This window comes from Maniola jurtina, chromosome 11 (assembly GCF_905333055.1).
Source record: "Maniola jurtina chromosome 11, ilManJurt1.1, whole genome shotgun sequence".
In the NCBI taxonomy this organism is placed as follows: domain Eukaryota; kingdom Metazoa; phylum Arthropoda; class Insecta; order Lepidoptera; family Nymphalidae; genus Maniola; species Maniola jurtina.
Genome location: NC_060039.1, coordinates 7997556 through 8021047, shown reverse-complemented (window position 1 = coordinate 8021047; position 23492 = coordinate 7997556). Strand labels below are relative to the sequence as shown.

Here is a 23492-nt window from a genome sequence, read left to right as displayed (position 1 = left end):
TAATAAGCAATATTATATTAACCTAAACTTATAAAAGTACTTATATCTAAGAATCGGTCCATTAACTTATCTTAGTTTACAGTTAGTTTTCATTGAAAGACACTTTGTTCTTGTGTTCTTTGAAATAAAATAAAAAAAATTAGAATGGAGATAGATTATACTCTGGATTAGCACATAGGCTACTTTTTATCCCGGAAAATAAAAGAGTTCCCACGGGAATTTTAAAAAACGTCGCGGGTATCAGCTAGTATATCAAATTTCTTAGCAAAAACAAAACAGTAGGTATTAAGTAGATTTTTTATTAATTTGTGCACCGATATATTGGTATCTTGAAATAAATAGGTACCTATTTAATAAGCTGATACTTTAATGATACTTTAATAGATATCTATAATAATTTTGAAACATTTAGGACCTATACGCTTTAATTGATTTCTGCGTAAATCGAAATCGCTGAAACGTTCATGAGGTGAAAGCTTCAGCGTACAGCGCCTCTGAAACGTTAGTTCGAGGCGTAGCCCGCGCCCTGACGGCAGCGAACGTCGTCATACAAACATTGAGTGATATTTGCATGATGGGACATGTATACAACGACTTCTGCCTCCCATAGCTAAATAACAATACGGTAAGCATCTGCAATTTCTTTTATATTTGCTTAGAATTTAGAAGACACTGCACAATGCTCAAAAATAAGTCACATTTAGGTATAGCTACTAGAGCTAACGATTATTGATCTTAAACGAAACATGTAAAAACTTCGTACATCAAAAAACATTTTTGGTACTGAGTGATGTACAAACGACTAATTTTATAGCTAACCAAGTATTTAATTTTTATCATTTTAACTAACTAACTAAGTATCTGAAATGTGTCGCACGTTTGAACGTACTCAAATGATTTTTTTTTAGTTAAATTTGGTTCCATATACCTTTGTATAAAGACAAGATTTTATGTAAAAAATATTGTTTTCCTTAACAATAGATCGTGATTGGTGTAAGGTTCCCAACTAAACAGTAGGTATAATATATACATTTTACAATAGAAATTGAAAGGTGACAATAAATTCACGAATAAGTGCCAATTTTTTATTAATCTTTCTGTAAATAAAATTATATTACATAGGACGATTTTATCTCGGCCCCTATCGCGTATTGTTTCCGTCGAATATATTAATTTTTATCAGAATACAATAACAAAATACGGACTAAATATAAAACCTAAAGGTATCTATAGTGTTTTATCAGAAATATTTAAACAGTGATTATTTTCGAAACAAATAAACATACTCTACAGTCTACTATGAATACTGAAAAAGATATTAGACAAGTACGCTGGAAAAGTTGTGCCATAAAAAATGAAAGTTGTCTTTGTGCCGGGAACCGGGAATTAAAATTGACACTGTGTCAAATGATCTTCATGTGGACACTATGTTAAGAGGGCTCTCTCCGTCACTCGTTTCATACAATCGTAGTTCCAATTTCATTAGAATATTAAGCAACTAAAGTCCATGAAATTTTGCAAACATATTCTAGAAACTAATATCTATGTCTGTGGTTTTCCAGATTTCTGTTAAAATATTTGGTTTCAAAGTTACGCGGTCTTAAAAATTTTCATACAAATCTTTGAGCCCCTGTAATTTTAAAACTACATATTTTTAGAAAAATCTAAATCACCACAGACACAGATATTAGTTTCTAGAATATGTCTGCAAAATTTCCTGGACTTTGGTTGCTTAATATTCAATGAAATTGGAACTACGATTGTATGAAACGAGTGTCGGAGAGAGCCCTGTTAACAGAAGTCTCATCACTATGATTTAGTTTCAAGACGCTCACAATATGACTCTCACTGCAGCACCAAAATTGCGAAAATCTATTTGCTTCATAAACAGATCGGCAATCGCAGATCCAGTGTAGGCAGATATCTCTTTTTTTTCTCTCTCTCTTCTGGCTTTACAAAGATTAGCCAATGTCAAGTTTGTAGTTATTTGTAACAAGTTAGTTAAAATATACAAGTATGGACCCCTTCTGTGCCGGCATACGCACAGCACCCCTTTAGAGCGCTTTCCAGTCAGTTTTAACAAAAAAAAACACTCCAAAAAGGCAGAGCGCCAGCTAACACCAACACAGACGAAGTCAAGCAGGTATCTACTAGTATTAGTAGAGGTCAGTGATGTACAAATATAAAAACTGTTCGATATACAAACCTAGTTAAATAAGAGCAGCGTAAACTAGGTATACCTACTCAGATATTTCTTATCAAACAACTATAGGTTTAAACTAAGTAGGTTACCTGCGAGGCATATCTATTGTTTTCAGTATATGTATTTGAATACAACTTAGATACCTACCTGCATATCTCTTTTAAATGCGGTTATACATTTACGTAAGTACTTGTATTTATACACATACATGAGTAGGTACATAATGACTATCGAAATACTAAAACATCGAAATAGGTAAGCAATCAGATGTCTGTTAGGTATCTAAGTATCTACCGGCATCTGAAACTTACAAAAGAATTCAGTATAGTTATACCTAAACTCTAGGAACCTATCCATAACCACTCAATAGATGTCGTTATATCAAAGTAAATAAAGTTTACTATAAGTGAATCACACTAATATTATAAAGGCGAAAGTTTGTATGTGTGTCTGTGTGTGTGTGTGTGTGTATGTTTGTTACTCCTTCACGCAAAAACTACTGGACGGATTTGGCTGAAATTCGGAATGGAGATAGATAATATCCTGGATTAGCACATAGGCTACTTTTTATTCCGGAAAACCAAAGAGTTCCCACGGGATTTCGAAAAACCTAAATTCACGCGGACGAAGTCGCGGGCGTCAGCTAGTAAGAAATAAAAGGCTTCGCTCCACTCTAACGGTGTGCGTTGCGCCTAGTACTAATAATGCTTTCGCGCACTCCGTTTGCACAGCCTTTGCCTTCAACACACGCAAGCTGTTTTCCGGATCAGTGAAGAATTCTTCACTACAAATAGTACGTAGCATTACTTATAGACTAGTTGCTTATAGTTCTATCTAAACTCACACACATTTACCTACACTTTAATTTTCAAAGAAATAAAGTGAGTAGCAGCGTTAACAGTTAAAAGTTAATTAAACTAATTTTCATGGAAAATTCAAGCCTGCGACCTGCTGCGCGGGTTAAGTGGGGTGTTGACCTTGTTCCTCCCTCAAAGAATAGGGGAACCATAAACGGATTACTTTCAAGATCTATAAGAAAATATAAGGTGTGTTCAAAAAGTACCCGGAATTTTTAAATTTCGCGGGTCTGGAGAGACCGATTGTCAAAATTATTTTTTAACCCCCGACCAAAAAAGAGGGGTGTTATAAGTTTGACGTGTGTATCTGTGTATCTGTGTATCTGTGTATCTGTGTGTCTGTGTATCTGTGTATCTGTGTATCTGTGTATCTGTGTATCTGTCTGTGGCATCGTAGCGCCTAAACGAATGAACCGATTTTAATTTAGTTTTTTTTGTTTGAAAGGTGGCTTGATCGAGAGTGTTCTTAGCTATAATCCAAAAAAATTGGTTCAGCCGTTTAAGAGTTATCAGCTCTTTTCTAGTTTTCTTGTACAAAAGAAGGTTAGATAAGCGTTAGGTTCTTAATATTAAGTCAATTGACAAATGTCAAGCTGTCAAGATGGACGTTGCCTAGATATACATTATTATTTATTTGAAAATGACGTTTTGGAAAATGTTTGGAAAACTCCAAGTTTTTGAAAGTTATCAGCTCTTTTCTAGTTACTGTAACCTTCACTGGTCGGGGGTGTTGAAAATTTTTAATTTACACTTGTGTATTGTGTTGTTATTCATGCCCCTAAAGTATGATAAAATTTTCAGCTATATTTACTATTTACTTTGTCTGTGGTAGTCGCTAAGGTCCGACGTGTTTTTATGAGCTCGGCGATTTTTGCTTGTTTAAACAATGGAAGAGTCGAAGAATTTGTATTAAATTTTGCGTATAAAATGAAATGAAGTGTAACAAAGTGTGTGAACTGTTACAAAAAGCCTATGGTGAGTCTGCTATGAAAAAAACAAGTGTTTACGAGTGGTATAAGCGTTTCCAAGATTACTGCGAAGATGTTGAAGATGACGAACGCTCCGGTCGACCCAGCACGTCAATAAAATCGATGAAAATGTGAAAAAAAGTGGAAAAAATGGTTATGAATGAACGCCGAATCACAATTAGAGAAGTTGCTGATGAAGTTGGCATATCAATTGGCTCATATCATAACATTTTTTTCAAATGTTTTGGGCATGAAACGAGTGGCAGCAAAATTCATTCCAAAACTCACTCGTCGTTCTCACTCGTCGTTGCATGTTCGTAATTTTTTGGCCAAAAACAACCTCCATATTCACCAGATATGGCTCCGTGTGAATTTTTCCTGTTCCCAAAGTTGAAGAGACCCATGAAAGAACGGCGTTTTTCCTCGATTGAAGAAATAAAGGCCGAATCGCTGAGAGTGATCAAGGACATACCAAAAAGTGAATATCAAGAGTGCTTCGAAGATTGGAAAAAACGCTGGCATAAGTGTATTATATCTGGGGGGGACTAATTTGAAGGGGACCATATTGATGTAGACGAATAAATAAATATTTTTTTGAAAAAAACGAAAATTCCGGGTACTTTTTGAACACACCTCGTATGTAGACTAGATGATGGCCGTGACTTCGTCCGTGTGGAATGTGGATGTAGGTTTTCAAGAATCCCGTAAGAACTCTTTGATTTTCCGGGGCAAAAACTAATCTATGTCGGTCTTCAGAATGCAAGCCATTTTTGTACCAAGCAGATGATGGCCGGGACTTCATTCATGTGGGTTTAGGTTTTTAAGCATCCCGTGGGAACTCTTTGATTTTCCGGGACAACAAAATATGACCATCCCCGGAATGCAAGCTATCCCTGTACTAAACGTCCAAATCGGTTAGGTACCTAAAAAAAAGCTAACAGACAGACACACTATCGCATTAACAATGTTAGTAGGGATGGATTTTAAACTGCATTATAAAATGCATAAGGCTGCCTTTCCACTACCTAACTGGATGTGCTACGTTGCATACTTAGCTATGGATGTATGTCAAATTCACGAATAGAATCATGGATCTAGGAATCAGCTTACAGCTTTCAGTTAGTCGTGATTTCACAACTAAATAGGATCGCTATATTTTGATAGCAAAACTTAGCTTAGCTCTAGTGGAAAGGGCTTCAACGAAGCTAAGTTTTTTATATACTAGTTGAAACAAGGCTAAGGATGCGTGAGTGGTACAGAGTGATGGAGGTGGTGTGGTGTGTTCTATGGGAAGTTTGGGCATCCAATGACAAAGCGCATTTTATCTCGCGCCGTGTATCTTCCTCGCACAGCTATCGCTAATGGCGTCACGTAACCGTCGGCGCTGATGGCCGTGATATATAACTTCTAGGAAGCGTTTTTGAAAGACGCGTAGCTATCAGCGCGCACGGTGGTCAGCGCTGATAGCTACGCGGCCGCACGCGACGCGCGTCGGCGCCGCGTAGCTGTCGGCGCTGACCATTGCACGAGCGCCACTGCCTTCAGTGAGCGTTCTAGTGTCGAGCGGAGCGGATGTAGTCAGCGAGTACAGTCATGGCGAATCGCCGGTTTCATTTCTTTGGGATAGGTAGTACAAAGCAGCAATAATTAATACACTCCGCATTTTGGTAGTCGTCTGTACATTAAGCCGGTCAGTACGATACTGAAACGAGCCACGCTGAGCCTCAGCGCTGACGAACTACGCGCTGAGCTATGAGCGCTGATGGTGAGCGTGAAACTAAAATCAGCCTTATATATCTCGGCCATCAGCGCCGACGGTGCGCGTGCGGTCAACGTGAGACTAAAATCAGCCTTAAGGTGGCCCTTCTTACGCACTTCTCCTTACAAAAGTTTAACGTCTATTATTCTATTATTATTTGTAATAATAGACCTAAAACTAAGACAGATCGATTTATCTCTTATCTATATCGCATCTTCGTAGCACATCTTACCCGCTCCGCTACACACTTGCTTTGGTGAAAATAGACAGCTTCGTAGTTTAGCTTTAACCTCGCTCATCGCTTAGCTACATTACATACTTATCTTTGGGGGAAAGGCGGCCTAAAAATCTTATAAACCCGTCCAATAGATACCCGTCCGTAGCCGTTGTCGTCTCTCTTTTATGAATATTTTGGATCGCTGCCAACGATTTTTTACGTAAAAGCTGAACCTCTTTACTCAACTTCCAAGTTAAGTATCATATTCCGATACCAGACCCATTAACATCTTGTAAACTTCATAATAATGACTTCTTAAGACTTTATACCGGTTCACCTAAGAACTTACCTATCTTAGAAATAAGATACGTTTTAAACTTAACTAAGTAACGAATTCCCTGATGCAGTCAGTTTTGTGGTCTTATTAGTTGTAGGTCAGTCAATCAATAGGTACTTTAATTAAAGCTTATCAGACTGAAAACAACATGAATCTTTTCATATTGAAATGATTTTACCAGCACCAGTTTTCTTTGCCGCCCGCCCTAGATTTGACTATAGGATGAAAGTCTTAATAACATAAAAGTCCTCCGACATTTTCACCCTCATCCACTTTGGAATCCTTTTGTCTACGAGATAACTGGAAACAGGAAAGACGAAAGAATATCTTCTTTTCCTTTATGTACATTTTTCTAAGTATAAACTGGGCTGGCCCTTTTTTTGCGCAACTGATTAACCTGGCTTTCCAGCGCGGAAATGCAGCCAGTATTCTTGGCACCATTCCAGGCGGGCATGATTTGTATAGTAATTAGATAAGGCTAGCTTTAAGTTTTATTGTAATATTTTCATCAAACAAAAACAAAGTATATGCTTAAACTAAATTTGGACGGTTTCTGTACATTACCTAAATTCATTTTGAAAATTTTAGAAGTAAGTACCCTATTATCGATAACCCCGATTTTTTTTTTGCCTACCTCTCTATGTGTCTTTATTTAATATGAAAGTTTTATAAGTATTCTAACAATATTTATCATTGGAATAGGTAGAGCCACGGCTGCTCGAAGCCGGGGTGGGTCAACTAAACATAATATTTAAAAGATAAACTGACTGATTGGCAAACCTAATATGACCATACCTAGGTACAGCTTAGACCGCTTGGTTTAGAAAATTGAAATTTTGCTGGTAGATTTTTGCAAAATCGACTATGCAGACTCCACTGAGAGAGGATTTTTTTAGAAATTCTACTCGAACAAAACCAACTGGCGGATCAGTTAGTTTTAAACAATATATAAACAACTATATAGGTATGAAAACAATATGTTATAGAGTTAGTCAACTTAAATGCTTAAAAGTAATGTAAGTAATGCGTACCTACCTAACACCTAATAAGCTTAGCACATCTTCTGTACTCAGCCACACACAGACCGTTAATCGTTAACAAAAAAAATTATAACTCACTAGAGATCGCCCGCGGTTTCGCTTGGTAAAAATATAAGCCCTTTTTATTGCTTTTTTTAATTTTGAAAAATCTCTCTCATAATGATTTTAAAATATCAGTCCCTTTTTTGTTCATTGTTTTTTTTTTTAATTAACATTTTAACGAGGAATTTAATCTCGAAACTTTGGTGCCTGGCTACTTAGGTACCTACTAAAGGTTACTGAATTAATTACACAAGCCCGGCTGAGATGTTCTGTTTTTGTACAGTACCGACCTACGTAGTTATACTCAAACGCCGCGTGTTCGGATTGGACCACTTTTTTACGCGCGTCAGGGAGGAAAACTTGAGCAGTTTTCTTTCCTGAATTTTTTCATCTAGTTTTTATATTCGATACTTAACTACGTAGGTACAAAGGCCGCGTGGCACGGTTATGCACATGCGTTAGGTGTGTGTGGCGAGAAAAAAAAAACTCTTTTGACGATATTCCGGGAAAGGAATTACCTATGACGTTACTCACTCTTCCAAATCCCAATAGTTAATATATCTATCCATTATCCATGCAAAAAGATCACGTCGACCCGTTGCATCGCTCCGTTGCGGCGTGATTAAAGGACAAATGAACACAGTTTCGCATTTTTAACCCCCGACCCAAAAAGAGGGGTGTTATAAGTTTGACATGTGTATCTGTGTATCTGTCTGTGGCATCGTAGCTCCTAAACTAATGAACCGATTTTAATTTAGTTTTTTTTTTTTTTTGTTTGATTGAGAGTGTTCTTAGCTACAATCCAAGAAAATCGGTTCAGCAGTTTGAAAGTTATCAGCTCTTTTCTAGTTACTGTACCCTTCACTTGTCGGGGGTGTTATAAATTTTTAATTTACAATTGTATATTATGGGAACCTAGTGATGTTGTATCGAAAATTAAGGAGATTTGGCATTTTGTGATGAGTTCACCCGAGCGAAACCGGGGCACGTCAGCAGCCTAATACATAAAAATTTACGTACTTAGTATAAAATGGAAATGTTTTGTTGCGTAACCTTTTCAATAATTTTACTCAATCGACTGCATTATTCAATTTCTTCTATCCTTTAGTTGTATTCGTATGTACATAACTTCGAATACTCCTTGTCATCCATTCAATGTTTTACCCCTGTTTGCAAAGTCGTCAATGTACGCAATGTGTGACGTAAACGTCATGACTTGCCCAGGAACTGAAACAACGACACAAGCGCGCAGCGGCGATCGATCGCGTGCGCGCGCATCTTGGCCATCCAAGCTTCAGTACATCGTCGAGCCTCCATTCGAATATTAAATTCGACAGAAATGAAGCAAACTCGTGTTAAGTGACTGCCGATTTAGGAATTGTTAATCGCAACTCAGGAGCAATCCTCTAGGGAGCAAATAAGGTCAGTGGTGAAGTTGGACAGACTTTTTCGTTTTCAAATTGGAACGCCTTGATGGCTTACGGCTTTATATTAGTACATTTACTTGTGTGAGCTCGTCTGATGTAAGGAGAGCAGGGCCGTATGTAGGTAAGTATGTACTCAAGTAGGCACTTGTAGAAATGGAAGATGTTGACTGTTCAGCGTCGAATAATTTTAATATAGCAGGCACGGTTTTAATACAGGTAGATAAAACATGTTTCTCTTTATTTATACATTTTGTATCGAAAGTTAATACCAGCTGCGATGCTTATTTCTTTGCAATCGCTATCCTAATAACTCGTTCAATTACTTACTAACTTTAAAAAATAATTAATTATTTTGTGTCGTAATCAATGATCTACTAAAATTTGATTGTTTTAGTTGGCCTATTAAGTATTAATAAAGTCATCTCAATTGCCACCTACGTGCCTATTGGTCTCTCCGTCTCTATTCCGTTCCACCCGTTATCTTTTGACCCTGCGCTTTACGACTGCGCTATTCTTTTCCAATTTTCACATCTTTGGCCAGCCTCATATCTACGTTTTTGTTTTTAAATAAGGTAAGCCTAGTTAGGTAACTAAACTTACTAAGAAATTAAAAGTAGACCACATGAAGAACTAATCAGATGGTTTAGTAAGCTCGAATAACTAATGAACACTGGGTAGGTACGATAAAAAGAACTTCTCAATAGCAACGAGCAGAATTATCGCATTGATCTGATCTCCTATAGAATTCTAAAATGAATTGACGAGCGTAATATCAGGGCACGCTCAGCTCTAAATAAGCAAAAATTGTTAATTAGGTTTAGGGACCAAGTACAAAATTTTTAATTCATCGAGTTCAGAGTTCATCGACGTAATTAATTTACTGTGGCAAAGAACGGTAACATAAGGTAGACTAGAAATAGGATACAAAAGGTGACTAATGGTGATATTATTCAAATGCACCCCGGAATCAACCAAGTAAAAAAAAACTGGCCAAGTGCGAGTAAGACTCGCGCACCGAGGGTTCCGTACTCGGGTATTTTTTCGACATTTTGCACGATAAATCAAAAACTATTATGCATAAAAATAAATAATAAAATACATAGGTGAAGCCCTTTCAAATGATACCTCACTTGGTATACTTAGTTATTTTTCTTTGAAAAGTGAAAATACAAATTATTTACCTATTATTATTTGTTTATGAGTTCACATTTTAATTTTTTTTTGTGATGTAACCACAAATTCGGTTTTCGGATTTTTTCCTTTACTTGTGCTATAAGACCTACCTGCCTGCCAAATTTCAAGATTTTAGGTCAACGGGAAATACCCTATAGGTTTTCTTGACAGACACGACGGATGGACCGACGAACGGACTGACCGACAAACATCAAAGTGATCCTATAAGAGTTGTGTTTTTCCTTTTGAGGTACGGAACCCTAAAATTAAGTTATTTTAGTTATTTTGACAACACCGGGAAGTCGGATCGTTCATCATCATTTAACTAGATAGGTATTTCGGCGCATATTTTGAGTTCCGTAATATGTTGAGTAGAGGAACCCATGAACTTAGTTTCGTTTGGATCGAGTCTGCCCATGTCATAGATATTTTAAAACTCGGTCAAGTGCGAGCCGGACTCGCATACGAAGGGTTCCGTACCATAGGACAAGAAATAACATTTTTTTTTTGACATATCCATGGCCGTAGCCAGGAATTGGTTTCGGGGGGTTTATCTGTGTCTTACTTAACCGAAGCTTTTCATAAAAAAACTTTCACTCGACTTGACAGGGTGAGTACCTGGTTGGTTGATGAAATTTTATCTTTCAATTTGACAGTAGGATACAATACGAAATAGACGCGCGAGCGCATTTTTTTTTTTGTTTTATACAAATAAAATTAATGACCTTTCGTTTCGTGAGCCTAGAGAAAACTACTTTATCGTAATGTTACAACTATTATTATATTTTATTTTTATTATAATAAGAGCTACAGGTTAGCCTAAGAGAAATAAAGATCATCATGTTCAACCCATCGCCGGCCAACTACTGAGCACTCAGTATATGAGGTTTCAGGCCAAAGTCCGCCACGCTAGCCCCATGCGAATTCGCAGACTTTAAAAACCTTTGAGAACATTATGGAGAACTCTCAGGCATGTAGGTTTCATCACGATGTTTTCCTTCATCGTTAAGAGCCATCAGTTTCTTCCCGAGTTTTAGATGTGTGCGTGTACCTAAACATAAAGATACACACCTGATAGATATTTGTTTACATACCTACCGGCACTTACAATTTTCTTACCAGTTTATTATTTCCATAGCCAAGATGTCGCCTCCTTTGCCGGTTCACCTGCGGTGGCGCCGCGAGGCCGAAGCCACCAGCGAGAAGCCTCCAGCCGCTGCTGCCAACGTCACAGCTTCAAACATGACCACTGTGCCACCAGGTACTATATCATTTTTGTCTACCATACCTACCATCTTCAAAGTTTTTGAAAGCTGTGCCACACATTACCCAGTTATAGGTTTACCTACAGGTTTGACTATGCCGGCGCCTCGAATACTTGTGCATTAAAGACAAAAGACCTTAACCAGATAGATGCCCGTTGCGAAAAAAACGACCGGTTTTGATGTTTTTGGTTTATCGGTTACTGCTTAAAGTTACATGATTTAATCCTAAAGTTTGCAATATATAAAATATGTTGCTGGCACGAAATAACCTGATAAGAACGACCTGGACTCGATATCAAGAAACAGAGAAAATCGAGTTTATATTGCATTGCCATTCAGTTCCAATCGATATTTGAAATTTCAAGCCTCTAGCTCATTGGGAGGTTGGTTTAAAATAGACATGCACTGCAAAATTTGTACAGAATCTGTTCTGTACAAATTTTGCTGTGCATGCATGTGCGAACAAACAAATAAACGAACAAATAGAGAGACAATAATATAAGTTAGTCGCATTGTCGCCCAGTTCCAATCTGTTTAAAATATCATCGAGCTCATCGGGCAGTTAGTTTCTAATCGATCGCAAAATTAATATCAAACAGACCGACAAAAAAAACGTATTAAAATAAGCGTTAAACCCATTGGGCACTGGCCAATAAAATGTCTAAATTGTTTTATCGCTTTATAAATAAGGCTTAATTGATATTTCAATGAATTTGCAGCAGCGTCTTCTGGGAGTCCCATTGTCACATCAGAGGGACCACCCACATCAACTACCACTCAAGAATCAATAGTGGAGAAAACTGCTGATTTAGCTCACAAGATGAATATGGAGACATGGCAATTAGTTGCCATTCTTGTGGGTAAGAAATATTGCTCAATTAATACTGACAAAATAATTGCACTTCAAAACATAACCTTACCTACAACACATTTATTTATATATCGCGCTCGTAATACTTGTACTTCTCATTCTAAAAGAGCTTAATTTAAAGCATGGTGAAAATTTTTTGAATAGGGGTAGCAGTTGTGGTGTTGGGAATTTGCTTCTGTTGCATTCGGCGATGTTTCCGTAAACGACGATCCAAGGATGGCAAAAAAGGGATGAAAGGTGTCGACTTCAAGTCCGTCCAGCTCTTAGGCTCAGCATATAAGGAAAAGGTAATGTTTTAAGATCTTTAACCATCAGAGGAAACAAAATATTTGCCATTACATGATAAAACCGCAATCATAAATTCCTAATAAGTTGAGGGTAGTTATTTACAATATCTGTCACATCTGTTTATTACATTAATGTCGAGTAAATGTAAATTTACCCAAAGTCATGTTAGTCGCCCAAGACAAAATCGGCAATTCCTTTAATTAAAAATAGTAACTCATTAATATAGGTAGATCTCTTTATTGATAAGACATCCGATATTCATGTGAAATTTGCCGCGGGACGTGCATGTAGGTTCAGCCGGATATGGAGGAGCTCACAGAGAATGCTGAGGAACCAGACGACGGGGAGGAGAAAAAAGAGGAACAGAAGCTAGGAAAAATCCAGTACAAGGTATGTTACGAGAATCGCGCAGCTACTTATGGAGACCAGGGACGAGCTTGAATACTGATTTGAACTTTTATAAATGCCAAAAAAAATTCATTGGTCCATACCATAATGATTATTTGCTTATTTTTGGGTAACATTTCACAAAATTTTATTGAAATGAGATTTATAGTCATATTAGATTTAACGTGTTTTAATTTCTCACTCAGTAGCATTCTATAGTTTTAGACCATTGGTGTATTTTTCACTTCAAACCCATTTCATTCGTGAGGACTTTTGAATTCATATGGAATTAACTCTGCATGCATCGTTTTACAGCTGGAATACGATTTTAATAGCAACAGTCTATCAGTTACGGTCATCCAAGCTGAAGATCTCCCGGCTTTAGACATGGGCGGAACGTCGGATCCTTATGTCAAAGTATACCTACTGCCAGATAAGAAAAAGAAATTTGAAACCAAAGTCCACCGAAAAACTCTTAGCCCTGTTTTCAACGAAACCTTTGTATTTAAGGCAAGTTTCCTCAACTAATCAATTACCAGAAAATACAAAATTCCTGATTGTTACCGCAACAAAATGGAAATACCTATTGAATATTTTTGTACAGAACGTGCCATATGCTGATGCAATGAACAAAACTCTAGTGTTCGCGATATTCGACTTCGACCGATTCTCCAAGCACGACCAGATCGGCGAAGTGAAGGTACCTCTGTGTCAGGTTGATCTTGCACAGACAATTGAAGAGTGGCGTGAACTCCAAAGCGTTGAAGGAGAGGGAGGCCAGGTGCGATTACAAAAATATAATTTACAGTATATACCTCAAACTTGATAATTTAACATCTCTATTGTAAGTATTCTTGCTAAAAATACGCTCTTATGGCACACAAATATTAAAATTATTTTCCTACGTAAACCCAAACTTACAACAACATAACAAAATGGTAACTTTTAACAATTAATAAAAAGTTTACTTTTCAGCTTATCACACGATATAGGCTTCATTTGGCGTGGTTAGAGTTATTATTTTACGATTTTATTAATTGAAATTTTTAAGAAGGTGCCTACCTATTTTATCTAATACTTATTAGGTAGTTGGGGCAAGCGTCACGTCACATGGTGTTAGACAAGTTAAAGGTTTTAGGTATGTTGCGAAAATCATGATTGGTGAAGTTAATAACCACAAGGAAATTAACAGTTACACCCAGGTCACATCAACAATCCATTTCGATCAACACACATCTACCATTTAGGTACATGTATGGTATACAAACATTATTCTCATGAATGCACATAAAGCATACAAACAAAGCAAGAGGTATACATAATATTACGTAGGTAACCCAAATATCAACTGGGGAGACTATATTTTATCTTTTTTTCTTAGCTTAGGCTACTCTGGTAAAACATACCCAAGTTTATGGTTTATGTTTCCGTTTAACTACGAATGATAGTATATTTGTAAGATGGGTGTGGTTTACTAGCACAGCATTATTTATACCTCTATCCTTTTAATAAAATTATATTTTATCGCTTACTTATCTTAATTTTTAAATTTATTAATATCAATAAGTACCTACCTACTTGATATAAATTTTCTGTTATTTGGAATTTAATTTTATTAAAAGGGTGGATTATAATTTTTAAATTTACTGCACTTTATAAAGAGGATCCTTGACAAAACATACTTCAGATAAAAAATATTTTAAAATAAAGATAGATAAAGATAGTCAAGGTGCCTCGAAATGGATTGATTCGTCATTTATTTTCTGAAAATTAATTTAAACAGCAAAAATGTATTTACTTGGTTTTTCTCTTTTTCTACATATTTTCTCTGCTCTGCTTGGCTGTGTTTGATTGTGTCCTGAACAATCTTGCATGCCGCTTCAAAAACGAAATGATCATTCACGTAAGTATTTTTTTGAGACACATCGAGATGTATATTAAAATGTTATATAAACACGTTTCATTATCTTCGATCAAAATAAGTAAAATTGGGTCTATTCAAAAGAAAAAGGATAAAAAATTGGGACAACAATGTGAAATATTAATTAGGTAGAACACATTAAATATGTGTGAAGTGAATCAATATATTTAAAAATATCCATAAAAATATTAAATATTATATTCACCCGTTACCCGATATCACCTATCATACCATATGTTTTCTTGTTTTTTTTTTTTTAATTTATTTTCATCCATCCGACACTTACAATATAATTTGTATTGCGGCTGGGGAATGACGCATGTTCATTATTAAATGTGCTTTACTTGCTCCTGTATTGCTGTTTTCTAGAATTTCTTGATAACAATTCTTATGGGTTTTCTTTTAGTAAACTTCAATTCAGGACAATAAATAATATGTGTCGCACATTAATATTGTCTAAATGCAAATATTTCTAATGTAGCTAGTGACTGACGTATTTTTCATCACGTTATATGTGGCTTTTGCATAATGTTAAATCTTGTTTTTGCAGTAACTTTTAATTTATATGAAAATTAAAAACTTCACAATAATCTTCACATCTTGATTTAGATAAATATATTAAAGAGTTCTCATAATCTCTTGTGGGTCTTGAAAAGTAATTTAAATTGAATATTGCAGTATAATAACCAAATATGTTACCCAAAATATGTTACAGATCATCCTCTGACCGACGAAAGAAGAGTTGTGAATCCAACTTTTGTACCGAAATATATATATTATTCCTGTGCTTCAGTACTATGTGTAATAAAAAATGGTGACTGAATAATAAAACACACTACAATGCCATTGAGAAAACTCATCGTACAAATGTAATGTTATTTATTATTCATTAATAGGTAAACTATGGTACAGTTCGTTTGAAAATTGTCCAGAACGAAATATATAAATTCACAGAAGTGAAGATAATCTTCGCTAGATTATGTGAAGTTATGGGAATTAGTGAACTCTGAAAATTATAAGTCTACATTATGAAATCATTGAAATGAATAAGCATAGTTTATCTATCAGTCATCATCTCTAACAGCAAGCTTGGCACTTCATCCGCAGTGAGGTCACCTCTAGATTACCCTTGTGTTATAGTGTGATGTTACCTGTATCCTATATGCAAAGTGTAATCCTCGGAATGTATGTATTATATAGCCTCTATAACACCATCCATTAAAGAAATGCGATTAGTTAAACACGAACAACCCCTACTCGAATGCTAATAACAGAACATGAGAAGCAGCATTTCTTTCTGGATCTTCACTGTTTAGCCGTTTTATGTAAATAGTATGTATGTGTGAATTATCTAAATGTTCGAACTTTAGATAATTGCGATCTGTTTCTTAAATGGTTAGTCTTTCTCCAGGTTGTACTAGGCGAATATAAGTATTAACTTTAGGGTCGTCAATCGTCACATTTCAAACTTTCTAGGTTCTTCGACAAGGTGAGCATAGGTATTGCTTTGATGATCTGAGCTGGGTGTTACAAAATAAGAAATTGGCATCATTTCGGCAACAGATCGTAATAATTTACCTAATTCTATAAACCATATATATTTCAACGGATAAACGCTTTATAACTGTAGGTTTGATGTGGTTATTATTTTTTTGTTTTCCCCAACCTATAGAATTTTGTTTAAATTGTTTGTAACGTGTTTAATGTTTTAAGTAGATGAAATGTCATCTATGTGCTAAAACGTTATATGTAACGCAATGGAAATGGTTGTTAAAGACCTGACTAGTTGCAAACTATTGTTTGAGGCTACCCTTCTTAAGTCTCTGTGCCATGGCATCCTAAGCACATTCGGCAAAGCTGATCAGTATTTCAATGCACTATGAAATCTCACACCTCACTTATGTGGAAGAAAAATATTTTAAATTTTAATCCAGTTAAATTAATTTCATCAACGTTATGAAAATTTGTTAATAGTAGGTATTTATGTCCATTGGATTTTATATTTTAACTACGCACATTTAACTATGTGATTTTATATTGAGTAAAATTACTGACTGGTCAGCTGTGTCGACAGATGAATAACCATAAAACGCTTCTAGGTAACTACACGGAGCTATTGTTTTGTTATATATTTATATTATTTTTTCCTTAAGAAGTTACCCTTATCCGCCCTAAGCCGCGATATTTATGAGCCCGTATATTATTTGTATATTTTCAAACTGCTTATCAGACCTGTCTCAAATACTATGTTCCTTACACAAGTTTCCCTTTTTATCTTCCATACTGTTTCACGTTCCAATGCCCTTGAAATTAACACTTAACAATTTACTTAAATACAATAAGTTGTTTGGGAATCATTTTAATAAAGTTTTACTAGTAAAAAAACTTTTGTAAAGTCGCAAGGAAACGATTATTGGTGGTATTTTTTTAATATTTACTCATTGCCTAGTTAATATATCGAATTTCATGGAATTTTTCAGGATAACAAGCTTGGAGATATATGTTTCTCTTTACGTTATGTACCGACTGCTGGAAAGTTGACTGTCGTTATTTTGGAGGCAAAGAATCTTAAGAAAATGGACGTTGGTGGCTTGTCAGGTGAGATTATCATATTTCTTTTAGCTCTCAACCTAATCAATACCTAATATTTATTGTAATACAACACTTTTCTAACACTACCGTCTACTTTCAGGATCTTTTAGGGTAAACATACCTATGTACTTACATATATGCCTTTTTGTATTTAATATGTATTTATTATTATATTGTAACGCTCGGAATGTCTTTGCAATTAACTAGCATCATTATCTAATTAGTTTACTCGTAATATACCATTTTCATAAATTGAAGAACTCCATTTTGTGTATATTTAGGTACAGTAGATCAAATTTCACGAACAAAATTTAAAAAATCATGTAGGTACCTACCTACCAAAATTATTTTAATGTTTTAGATTAAATATATTTAAGACCATAAAATGCACGTCGTTACATTATGTGCAATGGCTATTGCGTTTCCTATCTTTTCCACAAAACGCTTGCAAAGACCATTTTAATAGCTGGTGGCACTCCATAATTCTACACTTAATTTTCTGCATTACATTGTTACGTGGCAAACTAAAAGCGAAACATATTTAGGCACTTCATTTTAAAGTTCAAGGCTTTTTATAACATCATCTTACATCTTTAAAGATGCATTTTATATATTTAACAATATGTTTTTATCATTAGTTTTCTGTGTAATAAATACTAAACTTGTAAAAGAATTGTTTTACTAACCGTTATTGTGTCGTAAAATGTTACAAAGACTAATACGTTACTTTCCATTTTTTCATATCCGGATTCATCGGTGCCCGGCAACAGATCCGTACGTAAAGATCGCACTCATGCAAAATGGAAAACGTCTCAAGAAGAAGAAAACGAGCATCAAGAAATGCACACTGAATCCATATTACAACGAGTCATTTACTTTTGAAGTACCATTCGAACAAATACAGGTGCGAGCCGAGATTGCATCAAAATTTAATGTTGTCAAACATTGTATGGACATTGAATCGAGTGAAGAAAACATTTACAAATCTAATTGTAACGTAGTAGAAATACTATCGTGATACGAAAATATGTTTTCATCATTCAAATTTGTCCTAGCAATGTGTAATCGATGTTGTGTTCTAATTGTTGTGAATATGGTAATACACACCACTATATCATCCAGTCCGATCCGTTTCCAAGCAAAAGAATCCTAAATCCAGTAGAATATAATATCGTAACAAATTCTTTACTATAGTAATACACTAATATTGGCTATGCCCGTGGTATTTCTCTATAACTCTTTTCCTTTCGGTTTCCAATCTAATAATGTATCCATTAGTTTCGCCTTTACCCTTTCGTCCTTTCGTTATATTTTTCAAAACAAGCCTTTAGGTGTGCTCTGACGGAAGTGTTTGACCTTTTGTTGTAACAATTTGTCTCGACTAAAGGTTCTCAATTCCGGGAACATATCTAACAGTATTGCTCTGATTATATAACATCCATAACTACTCCGTAAAATTACAGTGGTGTTTGGAATCTCCCCTCGTAACTGCATTACAATTTGGTGACTTCAAATTGTAATTACCCACATATATGGTGTTCAGGAAACCAGTCTCTTGTTCTTCTTGTGGATCTTTTTTCTCGCTCTCTCGTATTTATTTATCATGCTAGTCTTACCCTTAACCTTGCAACAACCTTACTCCTACAACTCTAACTAAGCAAAGGTAAGTATTCATCATTCATTAAATTACCCAGGGCCCTTATAGCGTAAAACGAATCTTTATAAACAAAGTTCGTCATGTGTGCTTATCGCACTGCCAAACAGATGAGCCAAACAACAGTCAAAGATTACTACGAGTTAAGACATCGTTGGATAAACCTATTCATCAATCATACGTTCTTTTAAAAGACATTCGTTAAGTTAAAATCTGATCCAGTCTTGTCATTAAACCCATAGTATCTGGCCATTTTCATTAAAATACATAACTTTAACTATTATAGCATAGGCTCAATTAATCATGTAGAATAACTAGCAAAGTTACAAACGACCGTAGAGAGAACCTTTTAACATCAAATTGGGCTCTCTTAAAAAATAGTATTGTCTCATATTTTAATACTTTATTACAAACTGCACAACAGAAGGTGAATCTAGTGGTAACGGTGGTGGATTACGATCGCATCGGCACGTCGGAGCCCATCGGAAAGGTGGTGCTGGGGTACAACGCGTCAGGCACGGAACTGCGTCACTGGTCAGATATGTTGGCTAGTCCGCGGCGCCCGATCGCGCAGTGGCATACACTCAAAGATCCCGAAGATGGAGAGAAGAAGGATTAAAAGCAGAACAAAGGTGATATGATCATACCTAGTTGTAATGAACAGAACGTAGGTACATTAACCATTTGGCTAAAACAATAAAACTATGGCCACTCTTCTCATTCTGAGAGGAGACTCGTGCTTAGTAGTGAGCCGGCGATGGATTGATGGCGATGAAACCTCAATCAAAATTGGGACGACCTCATTGGCGCAGTAGTGAGCGCTGTGATTTTATAAGTGGGAGGCAATAGGTTCGATTCGCGGCAGGGACAATTTGGGAATTTATAATTTCTAAATTATTTTAGTCTGGTCTGAGTGGAGATTACGGCCCGACTAGTTACAACTCTACTGGCAAAGCTGTGCTTTAAGTGATATAGCATTCCGGTACGATGCCGTGTAGAAACCGATAAGGGGTTAAAGGGTTTAATAAAACTAATGAAACTGTCATACCCTTTCCAAATCTAAATGTATTTAGGTACCTATTATTCCTTTCTACAAGGAATATTATCACAACGTTAGCGGTATAGTCTGTGACGATAGCAATTTTACCAAACCCATTAGTTTGAATTCACTCAATTAGTGCCACTTTTGATAAGTCTAGGCTCACCAGTTAATTTATAGGGATTTGTGTTTTGTGTATAACCTAATTAACAGCAGTAACTCTCAGCTTTTGCTCTTTAACGTTTGGATTGTAGATTTCCCCTATTTTTAGGGTTCTATAGTCTATACTCGACGGGTGCCAACAGGGGCCTATTACTAAACCTTCGCTGTTCGTCTGTCCGTCCATTCGTATGTCCGAATAATTAAAGTGTTATTTCTTGTACGATGGTACCCTTCGTGTGTGAGTTCGACTGGCACTTGACAGATTTTTTTAAGTACATATCTCTATTTATTTATTCAGTCTTTAGTTAATTTACTTATTAAAATCAATTTTATTTTAAACGTTGTCGAGTGAATAAGTTACATTTTATCCTTATATTTTAACGATATTTTACGATGTTTTATTTACAGGATGACATCAAGCATTCGAGGATCGAGAACGAAGGGGAAAACGCCTTATTCAACAATCCATTTAAGAAAACTTTTAATTTCTGTCGATTCAAGAATAGAAGCTGAAGACTTAGATTTAAGTACAACTGTTTATCTAACTTTAAAGTAATATTTTTTCTTTGTAAAGCAAATATCCTAACAATAGTTGAGTAAGCTTTCTTTATTTTGTGTGCTTAACACAACAAGGAAAGCACTCAATTGATAGCTAAGCTATCATTATTATTATTCATTTGGTACACTTTAGAAATATTTTTCAGTTACTCTAGTTATTGTTTAAGTATTATTTATTACATCGGTACTTTATTCGATATCAATTGTTTATAAAATTCTTAACATTTTTTATATTTAGTTACTTAAGTTTGCTATTTATTATCAAGTGAGATGTCCTAAATACATTTTTTAATTTAATCTTTCATCATTGGTAATGTGTACAAAATACTTATTTTTAGGGAATAAGCCATTCATTTAGACCATCTAAAATATTATACTTACCTACAATGAATTGTTTCATGAATTAATTAAATATAGTTTACCTATGTACGAAAAGTACGCCGAATAGGTATTTAAATCTCTACTATTATTAATACTGTATTGGAGCTATGTAAATAAGTTAAATCCTGTTAAATTTATTACATTCTATTTTAATATCAAGTAAGTGTTATTAACATTTTAAGTAAAAAATTATATTAGAGATTCCTCTGAAGAAGGCCAGTTTTTAGGTTCGATGTAGATATAAAAGCTTCCTGTTTGAGTTTGAACAGAACCTAGGGGAATATTTAGATACTCACCTTCTTTAGAGGAAAATTGGCCTATCAAAAGGTTTTGTTTTATGGCATTCATAATCTTCATCGTAAGGCTCGCAAAATATAAGGTCAAGTATCTTAGAACATTTGAATTTGCTTTAAAGAAATAGAAAAAAAAGCAAATTACAGGTGTTATCAGAACTACCTACTTTTGTTGATAGGAATTAAAGAATTCGTAACTTTATCTTTTTTTTAGATTTATGAGTTGCTCATCAGTCGACATGTTTTTCTCATTTAAATCGTAACTTAGCGTAGTATAGCTCTATATTACCGAAAATAATAATTATTGTAATATACACATTAGTAATAATAAATTATATAACACGATAACTATTCGTAGAATTTGTATATCTTGTTGCTATGTTTGTTCCAACAATTTCCAAAAAAAACCTATTATTATATCATCAGAATTATCGCCCAACTTTTGGCGTTAGGAAAATAGCTATAATACCTATATATACGAATTATATTTTCCCCTTTTTCATAGATAAACATTAAATCTCAAAGAAACTGTTCAACTTGATATTATACTAAAATCTTGATTAGAGATGTGCCGGATCGGCAAAAATGCAGATTTGCACATTATTTTATTTCATTAATTTTAAATTGATAACTACAAAATATTATTATTCTTTTTTTTAACCTGCCACCATAACGTGGAAAAAAAATGATATGCTTTCTAACAGTAATATTAATTGGATTCTTGCTTAAAAAAAGTATCTTCTGTTATTCGATAAATTACGTAGTGTAACAAACATGTCATTCTGTTTTAATTCGTATTGGTTTGAAAATTAGTATAATTAGTAATTACCCTTGTTTTGCTCATGCATATAAACTGGTATAAATGGGTTGCTTTACAATCTGCTATTACATCCCTAACGAACAAAAAACGTATCGTTTCGCAACTTACTATAGTATTACTAGTTATCCGTCACAACTCTATTCTTGATTACTTGTTTTCAAAGAGAAATTTAGTAATTATAAGAAAATAATCCTTCTAATTTGGTGTGAAATAAATATATTATACGTACTTAGCTAACGCTTGACTGTTGTTGATCTCAAATGTGTATGTTATTATCATGTATATACCTAATGTAATCACATGTTAAATTTCACGATCACATATATGATTAGATGTATCGGAGGCAGGATTCAAGAATAATAATAAAAATGCACCAACACTAAATCAACTTAATTATGGGTCAAAAGTAAAGAAAAAATGTTAATAATTTACCATTAGTTTGCATAGCACAATAGTTATATCAACAGAATACCTAATTTTACATAAATAGTATTATAATTATTTATATATAATAAATTATAAATAAAGGGCAAAAATTAATCGTATCCAGCCAGGATGATATTTTCATGCAATCATCTTACAGCTGTACCTACACATTAGACGGTTCGCGCGCTTCAAGAAAGAAGCGCGAAGAGGTCCAATGAAAGTGAAAACGCTCACTTCTGGTCAAATGCGATTTAAACGCGCGTAATCATATTTTGATAATGACGGGCTTGAAAGGGCTGCGACAGTAATTTTGATACTTACTGAATTGTTTATAATAGAAATCCAGATTTTTTGTGATTCTGAAGATGATATAGAATAGCGCCGGTAATGGAGGCGCACAAAGCAATTACTTTCACGTCCATTTCCGGACTGAGCCAGTGTGGACTCCCTACTAAGTACTGGAAAGAGAGCTATTGAACGCCAGGCTAGACACCCGATGTGTACATACAATACTAACGCGTGCTACGCAATGCCTAATGCCCAGTGTAATGTAATACAATACTTACATTTTCACTGAAGTAATATGAAATTAAAGGCAATCGTGATTCGTTTGGAATCATTAACAAATAAAATGTTGAACCTTGATTAACAGTCAAGCTGAAGTTGTAGGTAATTTTTGACAATATGAATATTCAAACCATTATTTATTAACATAATTAAATAGTATAGATATGTAATTTTAAGCAGACATTGTAAAACAGTTTGTTGTCATTTTCAAATACACTTTACTCTTCCCTAATAATAATAATATG

General features: G+C 34.9%; 1 protein-coding gene across 5 annotated transcripts; it reads left to right on the top strand.

Moving 5' to 3' along the window:
• The first annotated feature begins 506 nt into the window (after window positions 1–506).
• Window positions 507–21724, top strand: LOC123869946 (synaptotagmin 1). Of its 5 annotated transcripts, none has more exons than XM_045913063.1 (12): window positions 509–625; window positions 8648–8845; window positions 11162–11284; window positions 12008–12148; window positions 12304–12446; window positions 12745–12837; window positions 13150–13344; window positions 13439–13615; window positions 17245–17353; window positions 18118–18251; window positions 19426–19633; window positions 20611–21724. In XM_045913063.1, exons 3-11 carry the CDS (start codon window positions 11167–11169, stop codon window positions 19618–19620), a joined length of 1305 nt encoding a protein of 434 aa, XP_045769019.1. In that variant the 5' UTR covers window positions 509–625; window positions 8648–8845; window positions 11162–11166; the 3' UTR covers window positions 19621–19633; window positions 20611–21724. The 5 variants fall into 5 exon arrangements, with proteins under 5 accessions (XP_045769016.1, XP_045769019.1, XP_045769017.1 ...); XM_045913061.1 differs by having other exon boundaries at window positions 17236–17353; XM_045913062.1 differs by having other exon boundaries at window positions 12739–12837.
• The last annotated feature ends 1768 nt before the right edge of the window (window positions 21725–23492 follow it).

What these genes read in the sequence shown, in the direction of transcription:
- LOC123869946 (XM_045913060.1), top strand. Translation starts at nt 11,167, where the DNA reads ATGTCGCCTCCTTTGCCGGTTCACCTGCGGTGGCGCCGCGAGGCCGAA. An exon ending in CATGACCACTGTGCCACCAG is followed by an intron (nt 11,285 to 12,007) that starts GTACTATATCAT and finishes ATGAATTTGCAG; the next exon opens with CAGCGTCTTCTGGGAGTCCC. An exon ending in TTGAAGGAGAGGGAGGCCAG is followed by an intron (nt 13,616 to 17,235) that starts GTGCGATTACAA and finishes GGAATTTTTCAG; the next exon opens with GATAACAAGCTTGGAGATAT.